This window comes from Nuphar pumila, chromosome 9 (genome assembly GCF_984573655.1).
Source record: "Nuphar pumila chromosome 9, dmNupPumi1.hap1.1, whole genome shotgun sequence".
Lineage (NCBI taxonomy): Eukaryota > Viridiplantae > Streptophyta > Magnoliopsida > Nymphaeales > Nymphaeaceae > Nuphar > Nuphar pumila.
Genome location: NC_143257.1, coordinates 12,234,364 through 12,249,713, shown reverse-complemented (window position 1 = coordinate 12,249,713; position 15,350 = coordinate 12,234,364). Strand labels below are relative to the sequence as shown.

The 15,350-nt window shown below is 39.3% G+C and overlaps 1 protein-coding gene across 1 annotated transcript; it reads left to right on the top strand.

Moving 5' to 3' along the window:
- The first annotated feature begins 666 nt into the window (after positions 1 to 666).
- LOC149828422 (uncharacterized) lies at positions 667 to 14,974 on the top strand. Its single transcript, XM_090016842.1, has 5 exons — positions 667 to 824; positions 1,002 to 1,122; positions 1,229 to 1,332; positions 14,363 to 14,494; positions 14,594 to 14,974. Exons 1-5 carry the CDS (start codon positions 822 to 824, stop codon positions 14,618 to 14,620), a joined length of 387 nt encoding a protein of 128 aa, XP_089872968.1. The 5' UTR covers positions 667 to 821; the 3' UTR covers positions 14,621 to 14,974.
- The last annotated feature ends 376 nt before the right edge of the window (positions 14,975 to 15,350 follow it).

The following is a 15,350-nucleotide window of genomic DNA, read 5'->3' as shown; positions in this document are numbered from 1 at the left end:
TCTTAATAGACTCATGGGTTTGGGTCTGATCTAAAAGCTAGACCTGTTCTAAAATGGATCAGATATTGGGTATGAAAAAATTAACCTGAGCTGTTGTGCATGACCCATTTTTGCACACCACCAATTGGTTTTATGTAATTTGTTACTGAATTGACTCCAAATCGAACCCAAAGTATACCCAAACTCATTTTGTGCTTGACCTCAGCTCTAACCTGAATCCAATTTGGACTTGACCCATCACTCGAGCTGATCCAAAACCTGAACCCAAATACTATTGTATATAAACATCATTAGCATTAGTATTTTTTTCAAATAAATAGCCTTCCTAATGAAAAAACAAATAGCTCCTCGTAGACTTGGGTTTTGGCTACTATTTTATGAAGTATTGGTTGCTTAAAATAGACATCCCCTCCTATTTTCACTAATCTTGTTTAAAGAGTTAGATTTTCTTATAAGAGTAATTTTTTAAGTTCATATTGATTTGATTATGATCTGCTATAATATATTGACATATTTTTTATTTTAAATTGATATGATTAATTTTAATGATATTGTTTCATCTCTAAATTTTTTCCTAATACGTGTGCCGTTTGTCCTATCACGCGTGCGCTTTACGTATATATGGATACCCCAAGTATGTACCTCCACAAGCAAATAATTGACGGCGGCAGCACGAAGCCCTCTCCTCTTCCTGCTGCCGCAGCTCTCTCTCTCTCTCTCTCTCTCTCTCTCTTTCAGTGTTCGCTGCAAAAGGCGTTGGGTTTTTCCTTTCTATCTCTGGCTCTCCAGCCACCGGGTTTCCCCTCTTGATCTCTTCCATCATGGTACGGTTTCTTCTTCTTTTCATTGTTATTTCTCTTCATTAGAAAAGAGAAAATCTCTGGCCTCTCGTCTCTTTGCATTAGTGATGAAGATCATGGTGATGAGCTTTTCCGCTCTCTCTCTGTCTGTCTCGTTAGTTGGTTTATGACTTCGTCTCGTTTGTATTATGATGTGTGAAGGCTACGGAGGCGGTGAACCCGAAGGCGTACCCGTTGGCCTCCGCTCAGCTGACAATCACCATCTTGGATTTGATCCAACAGGCTGCCAACTACAAGCAACTCAAGAAAGGGGCTAATGAAGGTTCTTTTCTTTCTCTTTTCATGCATTGTGTTTCTTCTCCAAATATGCCCAATAAAAAGGGCTCACTGGTCTCTTTTTTCTGTTTCTGCCTTACGGGGGGTGACAGCCACTAAGACTCTGAACAGAGGGATATCGGAGTTCGTCGTGATGGCTGCGGACACTGAGCCCTTGGAGATTCTTCTCCACCTTCCTTTGTTAGCTGAGGACAAGGTCGTCTATACTGCTTCCTTTCTGTTTATTCTTCTTAATTCTTATGTTCCTCTTCCTCCTCTTTCGTTTTTTGTTTTTTTAAATGCCTTTCCCCTTTCGTTTTGGATGTGTGCATGTGCATGCTAGTGTAGATACGTTCATAGCAGAAACACACACTCAAGCGGTTGTTGATGCGTTCATTTATTCTTGGAAACATTGATGATATGCTTCATTTGTCAAAAGTGGAATACCTTTGATGATGTGCATGCTTACTTATTTTCTTCATTTGTCGAAACAGTAGTACCTGATAGCTAGGTACTCTTTTGTTAATGTAGATTGTTTTGATAGCTGGCGCTATTACTCATTTTGCGGGTTATGAGTTGTTCGTTTGAGAAGAGCTCTTTGTTAATGTGCATCTCTGCTTGACTTGCTGCTTCTATTGTAGAAATTGAATTTCCTTTTCATTTCGGAAGGGGCTCTCTTGCTTCTTGGGTTCAGATTTGAAACCCCTGATTTCTGGTTAGCCTATGTTTTGTTGTTATGAATATTGTTCTGTATTTGCTTGGTTTGTAGTTGGGGAATTTGAACATGTTTTCTTATTTATACTGTCTTTTCAAGAGTTAATTAGCATTCAATTGACTTTTGTCCATTAGTTTTTCGTTCATGCCTCTACTTTTCGAGCTATTGAGTAATTAAAACTCAAGTTGACATTACATAGTCACCTGTATGTCGACAACACCATTTGTGTTACTTTGGTATCAGAAGATTGTTGCTATTATGGATGTGAGGGTTCAAATTGATATGCATGTCATGTTCTCCTCATGCTATGTATGCAATTATGATGAAGAAAGAAGGATATAGTTTGTTTAACCTTATATATCAATTGTTTTCAGTTTTATATGAGTAGAACAGCATGGTTTGGATTTCAGCCATCAGTTTTATATGAGTAGAAAAGCATGGTTTGGATTTCAGCCACAATATATGAATACACAAACCATTCTTAGCTTCAGCTCGCCACAAGCTTTTGAAAAATTATAATTTCCCTTTTTTTACTAGCCTAAAGTACTAGACAATTCAAAAGAAACATATCATTTAGGTTAGTGTGCATCAACAAATAGTGATTTCAAACATCTTGTGCAACTCTTCTGCCTAATCAGTAGGGAGGGCTTCACAGTTTGAATCTTAGTCCCACTTCTCAATGTCAAGATTTCTTGGCAAGGGAAAATTCCATGATAAATTAATTTATTACAGTGGAAAATCTTGAGAAATTCTTGGTATGTATATTTAAATATGAAAATTTAAAAATGTAATGAGAACAAAGAAAATATGATTTTTTTTAATAAAATTTAAAATCCATTAAAATCATGACACATTGAGAAATCTGATATCTTGAATTGACTGTGGTTTTATAATTTGTTGAATTTATCATAATAAAATCATGATAAATTCAATTTTTTTTTTTCTGATATTTGTGACACTGATTTTTACACTCTCTTTGGTCCCTTGGAAATGGTCCCTCTTATGTCCATGTGGTATCTTCCCTAATACTTCTTGGAAATCGGGGCATCATCTTCCTCACCCTAAGAGACTTCTATAGTTGTAGCTGACTAGAGTCCTTTTTATTGGAGAGAGTTGTGTAAGCTCACATTCCATGAAACCCCTTCCAAATGTCATGTAAAGATAAAATATAATTCTGTGGAAGAACCGTGAGTAGTTCCTACATGCTTGAATGAAAAACCTTGGATTTGAAAATCTTCAGCCACCACCTTATAATATCAATATTAAGTACCCAACTTCCATGGTTATGGGTTGGTTATGTACTTATTTTTTTAGTTAAAATCCCTCCTAGTGTGCCTAGGTTAACTAGTGCAAGCCTATCACCTAGGTGCCTAAGTGACTACTTGGGTAGGGGGTGGGTTATAAACTTATAATCATGTTTGTGTTCTTCATTTTGAAACATTTAACTTGTGTGGTTCAATGTTGTTGCATGATGAACATATACTGATTTTTGAGTCCACATGATGTTGAAACTTGGACGTCATGATTTACTAAGACACATGCAACTTGAAAGGATTGAATAACACCACCTTATGAGTTTTACTACATTGTTTGCATACACCTTTCTAATTCAGCCCATAGGAAAACTTACAAACACTTTAACCCTCAAATGGAGTTATAATGGTATTGGAGATTTCTCTCACTACTCCAATGGCCTTGGATAGAAACTCCAATATCATCAAGTTCCTTTCAAAGATCTTTAAATATTATGGTGGTTGGTTGATGGAGGCCTATATATTTAGCAGGCTTTTAACAATGATGTTTTGACTTAATTATTGAATAGGATGGAAAGGCATGCATAATTTGGTGAATAGCATTGCTCTGAAATTGGTAAGTTTTGGAGGATAAAGATACTGCTTGATGACTTGTGCCATTTGTCCAAATCTTGTCAAATCAGGTCTGGGTCTGAACCAAACCTGACCCGTTGACACCCCTACTTTGAATCCATGTGTTTTCAGATATTTCATTGACTGGGGCTCTGTATTCAGCCTCAGTACTAGATCCAGCCACACTCTTGTTTTTTATTGTGCCATGAAGTTAAATATCTCAATCTACGCAATATCTTGATACAAACTTTTTGGAATCTGGATCTCCTGCCCAATCTGCATTTGAAAAACCAACTATGGGCTTGATCTTTTCACTATGGGCATGAGGTTATTGTTATAATAGATGAAGCCATCCCCCAAGTTCCTTTGACATATCTCATTATATTTTTCAATGCCTCTATGTGAGTGGTAGTTGGAGCATGCTTATATTGGCACACCTGGTTCACTGCATATGCAATGTGTGATCTTGTAAGAGTAAAGTATTGCAGGCTCTAGTTATGCTCTTGAGACTTTCTCCATTTGTTAATGAGTTTCTTTCATCCTTTGTTGGTCTTTTGTTCATTGCAAAAGATATCTTTGCTGGCTTGTAATTTAACATTTTTTTTGTAGCATATCATTTCATATTTTTGTTGTGACATTTTTAAGCAACCTGGTGTTCTGTTAATCTCAATCCCCAAAAAACATTGAAGGTGACCCAAATCTTTCATTTGAATTTTGTAGTTCAAATACGATTTGATTTCACTTATCAATTACAAAGAGCTGCTAGTCACTATTATATCATCAACGTATAATAGAACAATCACCATGGCTCTTTTCTCTCTTTTAAAAATGATTGGTCAGCTTCAGCTCTGATGAATGCTCTCTCTTTTAATGCATTGTGGAAGCTTTGAAACCAAGTTCTTGATGCTTGCTCTGTCAATATATAGATTTCTTCAATTTGCACACATAATTTTGTGGATTTACTTGCTCGAAGCCTTGTGTCTGTTCTATCTAGATTTCTTCCCTTAATTCACCATGCAGGAAGACATTTTTCAGATCCAATTGGTAGTTTGGTACAACTCCCAACCAAGGAAAGTGCTAGTGACAATATGACACATTGTAACAATTTTAACTACCACAGAATTTCCTTCATAATCAAATCAATGCCTTTGATCATATCCTTTTGTAACCAGCCGGGCTTTAAATCTTTTTATGCTATCATAAGACTTGTATTTTATTTGATGTACTTATTTGTATCCAACGACAATTTTGCCTTGTGGCCTTCCTACTATGTGTTTTGTGTCATTGCTACGTTGCCTTGATTTCATTTCTCATGTTTGATGGCCTCATAATATGTATTTGGTTCCTTCATATTCAATGCTTCAGTGATGAACATCTTATATTCAATGTGTAAAACATTCCCCATCTACATATGGGATGCCTCACTTATGTGAATCTTTTCAAGCTAACTTCTGTACTCTGTCTTAATTGTGATTCTGCATGAACGTGAAGCTCTCCCTCAACATTTGTTGTTGATTGTGGGATGTCACCTCACCAGTTGGTTTGGCTGCCTATCTTCATTTCTTTCAAATCTGAATTGTAGTTATGATTCTCAACCTCCAGCATCTTTTGAGGTTTTCCTTCTACTATACACAATAAATGACCTTCAATGCTGCTTAGAACTTCTCATTTGCTGTCCACTTTCATTCACTGTTTTTTAGGTATGTATGCACCTTATAAATCACCTCTTAATGCATTAGGTTCCTCAGTATTCCCTTGACCGTGTTCATCATGCTGCAAGATGCTTTGTTCAAGCTGCATCTTCCTAATTTCCTAATCCTTCCTTGCCTCCACTGCTGTCCGACATTGTGGGGTACTTGGCTGCTCAAAGAATTAAATAAATTCTTTGCCTGGATTGTAAGGCATGATCTCTATTTCTTCACATGCTGCATGTTGCTCAGCTATGTAACATGAACTCTTCTAACAGGACAATGCACCCGTGTTGCTACTGCACCGACGTGGGTGTGACACTTGGACACAACTTCCTTTGTGTCAGGTGAAGTCAACCACACTGAGGTCTATTTCTGTCCAAAAGTATATTCGATTAATCCTAACCAACTCCAGTTTATATATATATATATATATATATATATATATATATATATATATATATATATATATATATATATATATATATATATATATATATACGCAGCCCTGCACCCAAGTTTTTTGAAATTGCCATGACCCTCTGCATCCACACCCACATCCGTATCCGTATCCGCGCTTGCACCTATGTGACATAGCTGCTCAGTTTTGCTTAGGAACACTAGCTCACATATTGTATCACCTTGGTTGCTGTAATGCTGAAAATTTTCTGCACTAATGCCTTTAGGTGGGCAATGAAGATTCAATTCATCCAATATAACATGTTAGGAAACTGAAATCTCTTTGTTCTGGGATTATCACAATGAAGGCCTTTGTGTTTGTCTAAGAATCCAACAAACACAGAGATTTTTGCCTTAGGATCAAGCTTGTTTCTTTTTCTAGGATCTACATGCACATAGCATATGCATCCAAAGCTCTTGAGGGAATTATGGTCTGGCAGTCTATCCACAAAAACTTGGTAGGAAAATATTCCATCCAAAGCACTTGAAGGTAAGTGGCTTATCAAGAATACAACTTATAGGAAACTTCACTCTACAAGGCTTTAGGAATTCCACTGCTAAATATAAGAGACAGCCAATGCCATTTATGTGTGTATGTTTTCTTTTGTCTCTCCTGCATTTTTACGGAGTGTTTGGGCATGAGAAATGTTCAATTCCATTGTCCCTCAAATAATCCTTAAATTTAGTGGATGTATATTCTCCCCTCCATTGCATTAGACTTTAGAGGTATGAATGTTCTTCCCAAATTTGTTCTCAGTAAAGAACTTAGGAACTTACAAGAACTTTTGTTTTATGTTTCATAAACTGACCCACATGAATCGGGGATAATCATAAAAAAATAATAGAATAAAAAGTTTTGAGAAATGGAGTAGGTCATGGCCTTAAACATCAAAATGAACAATCTCAAATAAAGAAGCTGATCTATCATGAACTGAAACAATAGGCAAAGTACAATGTTTAACTAACTGACAAGTTCAAGATATAAAGTGACTAACATCTTGTATTAAAAAAGAAACTATTTCCACAACTATCCAGGCTTTTATTGACTCAACACCACAATACCCTAACTTGTGATGCCACAAAGACACACCCTATTAACTTCTTGAGCTCCTTCGATTGACTACCTACAAAGTAAAGCTCCACCCACACGGTCTTCTAGTGAGTGTGCTTCCTAATAACTGATCCTTCAAGAAAACAAAATCAGACACCACTATTACGAGACAATTGTGAATATGAAATATACAACAACAACAACAACTACGCCTTCATCCCAAAACAATTGGGGTCAGCGATATGAACCAAAAAAGAAATTCATTTTGGGTCTTCCACATGAATCCTTTTCCTCCAATCATTTCTATCCAATGCCATGTCCTCGGTGAGGTTCAAAGCATTCATATCCTTTCCTATCATCTCCATCCAAGTCTTCCTAGGCCTACCCCGACCTCTTTTAACTAATATATTTTCCCATTTCTCCAACCTTCTAACTGGAGCATCATTAGGCCTTCGCCGAATATGTCCAAACCACCGTAAACGATTCTCTCGCATCTTATTTTCAATGGGTGCAACACCTACCTTCTTACGTATCTCCTCGTTCCGAATCTTATCTTTTATTGTATTTCCACACATCCATCTAAGCATCCGCATCTCAGCTACACTCATTTTTTGAATATGATGTCTCTTGGCAGCCCAACATTCCGTACCATATAGTAAAGCGGGTCTAATAGTCGTCCTATAAAACTTTTCCTTCAACCGCAATGGCATTCTACGATCGCACAACACTCCAGTTGCACTTTTCCATTTCATCCACCCAACCTTTATCCTATGAAATATGAGTCATTTTAATATTAGAAACAAGAAAGACATTCTTGAAGGCAAAGAAACACTTTGGAATTGGGAGAGTGACGTTACTAATGAGTGAGAGGATGTGTTGTCTCATCTCTTGTGAAAATACTTCTACCTTTGTATGGGGACAAGGAAGAGAACATACCTGGCCCAGACACATGGTTTGCCACAATGCTGTCAATGCATCATGAATCCATGAGTCTCAAAATCTTCAAAACTCAATGGAAGTGCAACCATATTCCCTCCATAACTTATTGAACTTGATGAAACTCCATCTTAAACCCTTGATTTACACACGCTAGACGTGACCTTGGAATTCACCAATTCTTTCATTTTGTGGTCTAAATCACACTCAAATATTATGATGAAAGTTCATTCTGCGTGATGGTTGGCTTGATAAAGACGATTTGTGTGTTGCTTGTAACGAGCCTAAATGACCTGGTTGTGTGGTTGTTGAGTCTACATGTTTGGAAAGCTCCCATGACCATTCATCGATCAAAATTGTTCGTATTTGGTGTGTTTGGGAATAGAAGTGGTTGTTTCCACTAAACCTTCCTCGATCTTGTCCTCGGTCTCTTGAGTTATATCCTCTTCTACTACCAGCTCATATGTCGTACTCGATATTGGTATTTCCTGCATATAGTCTTCATGATTATTTCTCGAGCTTGAAGAGGAAGTATCAAATTTCTTGTGTGGGAAGAAATACTTAAGCAACAAAAGGTTTAGTTGTGATGCTCACCTCAAAATTTTATATTGTTCTTCCAAGTTAAGAATTTAGGATACTTTGTTGGCATTACTCACTAGTTGTTTTGTCATAGCCAGTTGGGCACCTATTCCTTCGATTTGGCCAAGTTACTTGGGTGAGACAATTTTCTCCCTTCGTGCAATCCATTATGGGACGTTTGATTGTGCATCTCGTAGGACATGCATGCACTCAAACCATGGACATGCGAGACACTGGAGCACCATGTCCCACGAGACACCTTTTTTGGTGTTCTGTCGCATTCTGGCCCCACCCCCACTCAGAATGGAGTTTGACAGGGACCCAAGGGGGATTGTTTTAGAGGGAAAAAAAAGGAAAAACTCAAGAGTCAGGAAGGGTTTATACCCCACCCGACTCTCCTCATTTGCACCTAGGGATGGCAATGGACTGGGGCGGGGGACAGGGTCTCCACCACCGCCCCGTCTCAAGATTAGAACCTCCATCCCCGCCTCCATCCCCGCACGGGGATGGATTTTAACCTCCACCCCCACCTTCATCCCCGTTTTGCGTCCTCCATCCCCGGTTCAAACGGGGATGAGGCGGGGCAGGGCCCCATTTCCCCGTAGTCTATTGCCATCCTTTAGAAGGACTGGGGATGGGGCGGGGCTAGGCGGGGATGGGGCGGGGCGGGGAAAAGTGTAAGTCCATCCCCGCCTCCATCCCTGAACGGGGATGGATTTTAACCTTCGTCCCCGCCTCCATCTCTGTTTCATACCCTTCATCCTCGGTCCAAATGGGGCGAGGCGGGGCAGGGCCCCTCTTTCCCCCAGTCCACTGCCATCCCTATTTGCACTCTCCTCTCACCCTCACTTGAAGACGTCCAACTCCGGCGACATCCACGTTCAATACCAGAGAAGAGTGATTTTACCAAGATATTGCCTCTCTCTCTCTCTCTCTCTCTCTCTCTTAGGAGCCTTAATCAAGGATGATGCTTGTGGTTGTTTTTTTTTTTTGCTTTTCCATAGTGTCATTATGTTTCTCTTGAATTTGATTTGTGCTTTGTTGAAGTTGATCGAAACTTGAGATGATGTATTTCTTTTAGGATTTGCCCAAATTTGGAAATTATTCTCTTGAATTTGATCCTTTTTTGGTGTTTTGCTTTTGGATTTGATCATGATTGTTTGATTTGGCTCTCTATTTTGGGATATTACAAAATTTTGTTTTTAAATTTGATTATAGTTTGTCTTCTCTGGTTGAATTTCAATTTTGATGGAAGGCTTCTTTTTCTTTTCTTTTCTTTTTTTGTCTTTCGTAAGATTGCCCTAGCTTGAAGCGAGTTGATCATGATTTGAAGTTTCTAATCGTCCCTTTTGAGATATAAATAGCTTGTAAATGATTGTATTGGATCTAATCCTAGTTTGATATCACCAAACTATGAATTTCTATTTTTTTTTTGGGCAAATACAACTTTTAAACATTTTTTGGTATTTGGATCCAACATGAGACCCATATCTGGGTCTAAAATCCACAATATTTAGACATTTTGTGAATTGGATCCAATATGATGCCCATTTTGCATGTGTATATGCAATGAATATGGTTTTCTATTTTTTGGGGGCAAATACACATTTTAAACATTTTTCGTTATTTGGATCCAATACAAGATCCATATCTAGGGATAAAAACCAAACCAAACTCGTCCAAACACTAATTTGGTGGAGTAGATTGGGCCGGATGATCCAAAACAAAGCTATCTGACCCATTTTATGTGTCCAAGTTGTCTGCTCTATGCAAGTCAAATGCAGGACACAAGGAACACATTGTCCTTGTCTAGTCGAAGCAAATGCTTGACAAGGATAGTGTGTTCTGTTCTGGACAAGAACATGCATGTGCTGGTACAAGGACAGTTTGTTCTGTCCAAGCTTGGACAAGCAATAAAACACACCCTTAGTGAAACAAAAGCAGCAAGGAGGAGCTTGGCCCCAGTAGCAGCCAAAACAGGATTGCCTGAAGTGCCACCGCAATCATGCGGGACACCCCATGTCCCTGAGAGACCATAGCTTGTCTCTGTTGCGGGAAGATGGGGCACTACATCAACCAGTGCCTAAAGAAGAAATCTGAGAAATGGAGAAAGGGTCTCGATGCACCACAACTAAAGCAACAACAACAGACACCAGTGTTATTAAAAGCGCGCCTCAAGGTGCAAAAAGCCCGCCTCGCCTCAAGGCAAGGGGCTTTATGCCTTGAGGCGCAGACATAAGGCGCAAAAGCCTTGAGGCGCACGCCTCATACGCCTTGAGGCGTACACGCCTTACCTTGTTTTGGTAAATTTATATTTTTCATCCATTTTACATTGAAATTTGAGGATCTCAGTTGGAACTCCAGTCTGGCCCATGTATGGTATGAAAGTTCACAAACCATATCATATATTAATTGGACCCTTCGGGTCTGACCCAGATTCTTTTTTAACCTTTTTATTTATCATCAAACCCAAACCATTGACACCCCTAGGTGAAAGGTGCTTGCATGAATCAACTTGATTGATTGAACTTGAAAGGTAAAGTTCTTGAATTAAGTTTTGAGCCTGAAGTGGACCTTGTTGGGGCATTTGCACAAGAGCTCCAAACCAAACCAGTTTTTGCCCTTTTAAATCTCTTTTTTTTCTTAATTAGCCATGGAGAAGCTGCTGCTATAGCTTTGACCTGAGTCATTGTCTGCAGTATAAAGCTGCACGAGTGCTCTTCATCTTACCATTGAGGATAGTTTTTCATTTTCCTGTCATTGCCAAATAAAATAATTAATAGAGAAGAGTTTGTCTTTCTATGTTGTTCTATTGTAAACAAGTATCAGTTTTTTATTATATTTTAACTTTTGTGGGTTAATCTCATATATTTTTTAGTTATTTCAGTTATGTAATTAGTTTTTGTTAGACAAGGGCGACAACCCTAAACCTAAACAAATCGGGTCTGATCCATACGAAACCGGGTCCCAAACATAAGCCCAAGAAAAAAAAAATTCTTCGGGGGGGGGATCCCCCGGACCCCCCCTTTTGTAAGGGCAAAAAACTCTGAATCAAGCTCCACAACTCATCAGTTTCTTAATATATTTTAACTTTTGTTGATTAATCTCATATATTTTCCAGTTATGTAATCAGTTTTTTAGTTATATAACCCCCCCCCCCCCACCCCCCCGCGGACCCCCGCCCGCTGACTGCGCCGAGGGTAGCCCCTGGACCCTCCCTTCTGTAAGGGCAAAAAACTCTGAATCAGGCTCCACAACTCATCAGTTTCTTAATATATTTTAACTTTTGTTGATTAATCTCATATATTTTCCAGTTATGTAATCTGTTTTTTAGTTACTTTTATATGTTAATCTCATATTTTTTAGAATAATCTCATAGATTTTAACTTTTGTTGGTTAATCTCATATATTTTCCAGTTATTTCAGTTATGTAATCAGTTTATTAGTATATTTTAACTTTTTTTTTGTTATTCTCATATATTTTCCAGTTATGTAATTAGTTTTTAGTTACTGTTGTATGTTAATCTCATATTTTTTAGTACTTATTTGAGATTTTCTATTTCTTATTGATTGTTATTTAATCAATAAAACATTTCTTTATTTATTTGTATTTTTAGATATTTTTTAAGTTTTCAAATTTTTTTTTGAGGCATACGCTTTTCGCCTCGCCTCGGTTTTTGGTGGAGCGCCTCACTACGCCTCAACGCCTTTCACAACACTGATTCACTACTATTACTACATTTTATTTATTTTCTACTGAATGGAGCTGTAGCAACTATGTCACATTGGTGTGGGTGCGGGGATGTGGCACTTCCAAAAAACCCGGGTGCGGGGGTGCGGCAGGGGCAAAAATGTAAATATATATATATAATTTTGAAGTTTTAACAGTTTAACATTTAACAGTAAACATTGTCATAATATGATTCATCATGCATGCCATGCATGCAGTATATCAACCTAAATATCAAATTATCAATCAAATAAGTAAAGCAATTACATAAATCGACCTAAATATCAATCAAATAAGTATTGTATAAAAGAACTAAATTACATACCAAAGTATATCCTGATGGAGTAATGGATGTTAATAATTTTCTTCTTCATCATCAAACGCAATGTGCGGCCAAAAACGAGGGAGCAGGGGGGGCTCCCAGACGAAATGGAGCGGCCATCAGAGACACCTCCCAGACGAAATGGAGCTGCAGGGGGGGCTCAGCTGGACAGTCAGGATCAACGTAGATCTTCTGACATCATATATTGTTTACCAGTATTTTTTTTATAGGTAAACTCGTGTTAGGCAGACCCCTACCAGATATCTCTTAAGCTCTATGCGGCAGAGGGATTCGAACCTGGGCATTCAGCTTGGCACAGGACTCCGCTTGGCACAGGCCTTCAGCTTGTTAGAATTACAAAAGGATTTCTGTAGAGAGAATCTGTCAAAACTTAACAAAATGCTCCTCTCCATGCTCGAGGAATATCCATACCCGCTGAACGACCTTCAAAGTAGTTAGTGAGTCTGGATCACAAGTCAAACCTTCAAGTTTCAAGGATTACCTTAGCTCTGGGGGTGACTACCCACACCATTCTCTGCTGTCCAAAGTCTCTCTTTTACAGAAGCAACCAACATGTAGATGTAGGTAAGACCCCGTGTGAGAACGGATAGTGCATCCAATATACCATTTTCCATGGTTCTCAATTCTCTCTGATTTGAGAGTATATAAAATATGTCGGCGGGCTCACCGACGTCCCAGCCCTCTAACAATCCACGCTAAGAACTTCATCAGTGGAGCTGTTGAGGGAGGTGTGGTTGTCCTGCGCTTGTTGTGCATGGTCTTCTTCCTAGCGCCGGTTCTTCAATAGAAATATCTTTGGAATCCTGCACAGGATCTTCCATCCTCTGTATAGCGCACTGAATCCTGCACAGGATCATAGCTGCCCCTTGGTTGACGAGTTGCTCTTGCTGAGTCCGCTCCTTCACTTGATCATCCTGGTGCATGTCACATCTCACCGATTCGCCATCGTTCTTGTTGAGAGTGCTTGCTGCAGCTCCATTTCGTTTGGGAGGTGTCTCTGATGGCCGCACATTTCGCCTGTGATCATCTGTCGACCCAAAAAAAAAGCCAGATGGGGGAGGGGCTCGGCCCCTCCTGTGCCGAAAAACGAGGCAGCAAGGGGGGGGGCCTCAGCCCCTCCCCTGCCGACCCAACAAGAGACCGAGAGAGGGGGGGGGGGCTTGGCCCCTTCCCTGTCGACCCAACAAGAAATAAAAAAGAGGGTACATACCTGCGAAAGGAGAGGAGGAGCCTGGGAGGCGGAGCTGGGGCGGCGATGGGAGAGAGCTCGAGCTCAGGGGGAGAGAGAGGAGAGATTAGGGCAAAAAATTTTTTTGCCCTAATCCTCCTTTTCATCGGGGATTTTTTTTTACGCCCAAACAGTGGACAAAAATGACCCTGGGTGCGTTGACCACACCCAGGGTTGTGTTGACCACACCCGGTGCGGCACCCGCACGCGCACCCACGTCGCGTCGACGCGGGTGCGGCATCTGTTTTGCCGAGTCCCTGTGACATAGTGTAGCAATTATTAGTTTTCAAGTGCTGTGACTGTTTATTTTACCTATGTTACCCTATAAAGATCCAGTTTACTCTCCATGCTTGTTAGTGCATAGGCACCAAACCTTTGGTTTTTTTCAATCCAGATGGTCAAGTAATTGTTTGTTTTTGCTAAACTGTCCAATTTTAAAACATTTTAGTTTTATGATCCTTGTTCTACTGCACTATTTAACTGTCTGCCTCCCTTCTTTTTTTGCTTTTTCCTCTGTTAAACAAATCATCCTGAAGGAGAAATTATTAAGGCTTGTCTGGGACGATTGCATAAAGCCTATTTTATGAACATATGATATGCATTGTCATGAAGATGGTGGACTAATTAATACCAAGTCTTTTTTTTTTTTGCAGAATGTGCCCTACGTTTTTGTTCCATCAAAGCAGGCCCTTGGTCGAGCATGTGGTGTTACACGGCCTGTGATTGCTTGTTCTGTCACGAGCAATGAGGGAAGCCAGTTGAAACCACAAATTCGGCAGCTCAAGGTATGTCCAAAATGGTGATGCAAAAGATGTATTTCATGTAATCTTCTCGGCTATGGGTTTTTTTCTATTTCTTAATATAACCTACCTATTGGAACACAGGATGCCATTGAGAAGCTTTTGATCTAAAACACAGAGCTCCTTCCGGCTTGCTGGCTTTGCATGGATAGTAGTTAATCTCATCGATGATATTGCTATTTCGGCGGTTAGAGTTTTCTTGTTTTCTTCTTTCAGCATGGCTCCCTATGGTCTGTCTTAGTTAATCCTTCATTTAGAATCAGGACCGACTCTGAGCACTGTATTTCGAATTACTGGGAAGATATAATTGACTAGTAGTTATTAGCAGGAAATGCTTGAGAAATCGATTCAATTATATGCGGTGTAACCACATGGACTGGATTTTATAGCATTTGTGAAGCAGTTGAGGTTTTTCTATTAAGATGCATGTGCCGTGTTTTGGATGTGCCTGTGTAGGCATATAAATTGTTTCAGTTTCCTTTTCAGATGTATAATAGATTTTTTCAGTTTCCTTTTTAGCTAACAACTGAATCTTGAACGTATGCGCTCTAGCATAAATGGATTGCCTGGACTGAAGATTTGGGTGGTCAGGCACTTGCATTGTTCCTATTGGATATGAATTATAATCAGGTGCGATGTTGATTACACTTTAAGCGTGTTGCTGCACCTGACCACCCACCGTTTGCTGTTGGGCCTCACAGCTGACAGGCTGTGTCCGAAAGATGGTAGCAGCACACTAAATATGTACAATCACATTTCCCCTGATCCTCTCTCATTGGATACTGACTAACCTTATTAGAAATAAACGTACATGTAAAAATAAGATAATTGTATTAGACTT

Excerpts from the sequence above, each read along its gene's own strand:
- LOC149828422 (XM_090016842.1), top strand. Across the intron at positions 1,123-1,228 it reads CAAGAAAGGGGCTAATGAAG|CCACTAAGACTCTGAACAGA; the intron begins GTTCTTTTCTTT and ends GGGGGGTGACAG. Across the intron at positions 1,333-14,362 it reads CTTTGTTAGCTGAGGACAAG|AATGTGCCCTACGTTTTTGT; the intron begins GTCGTCTATACT and ends TTTTTTTTGCAG.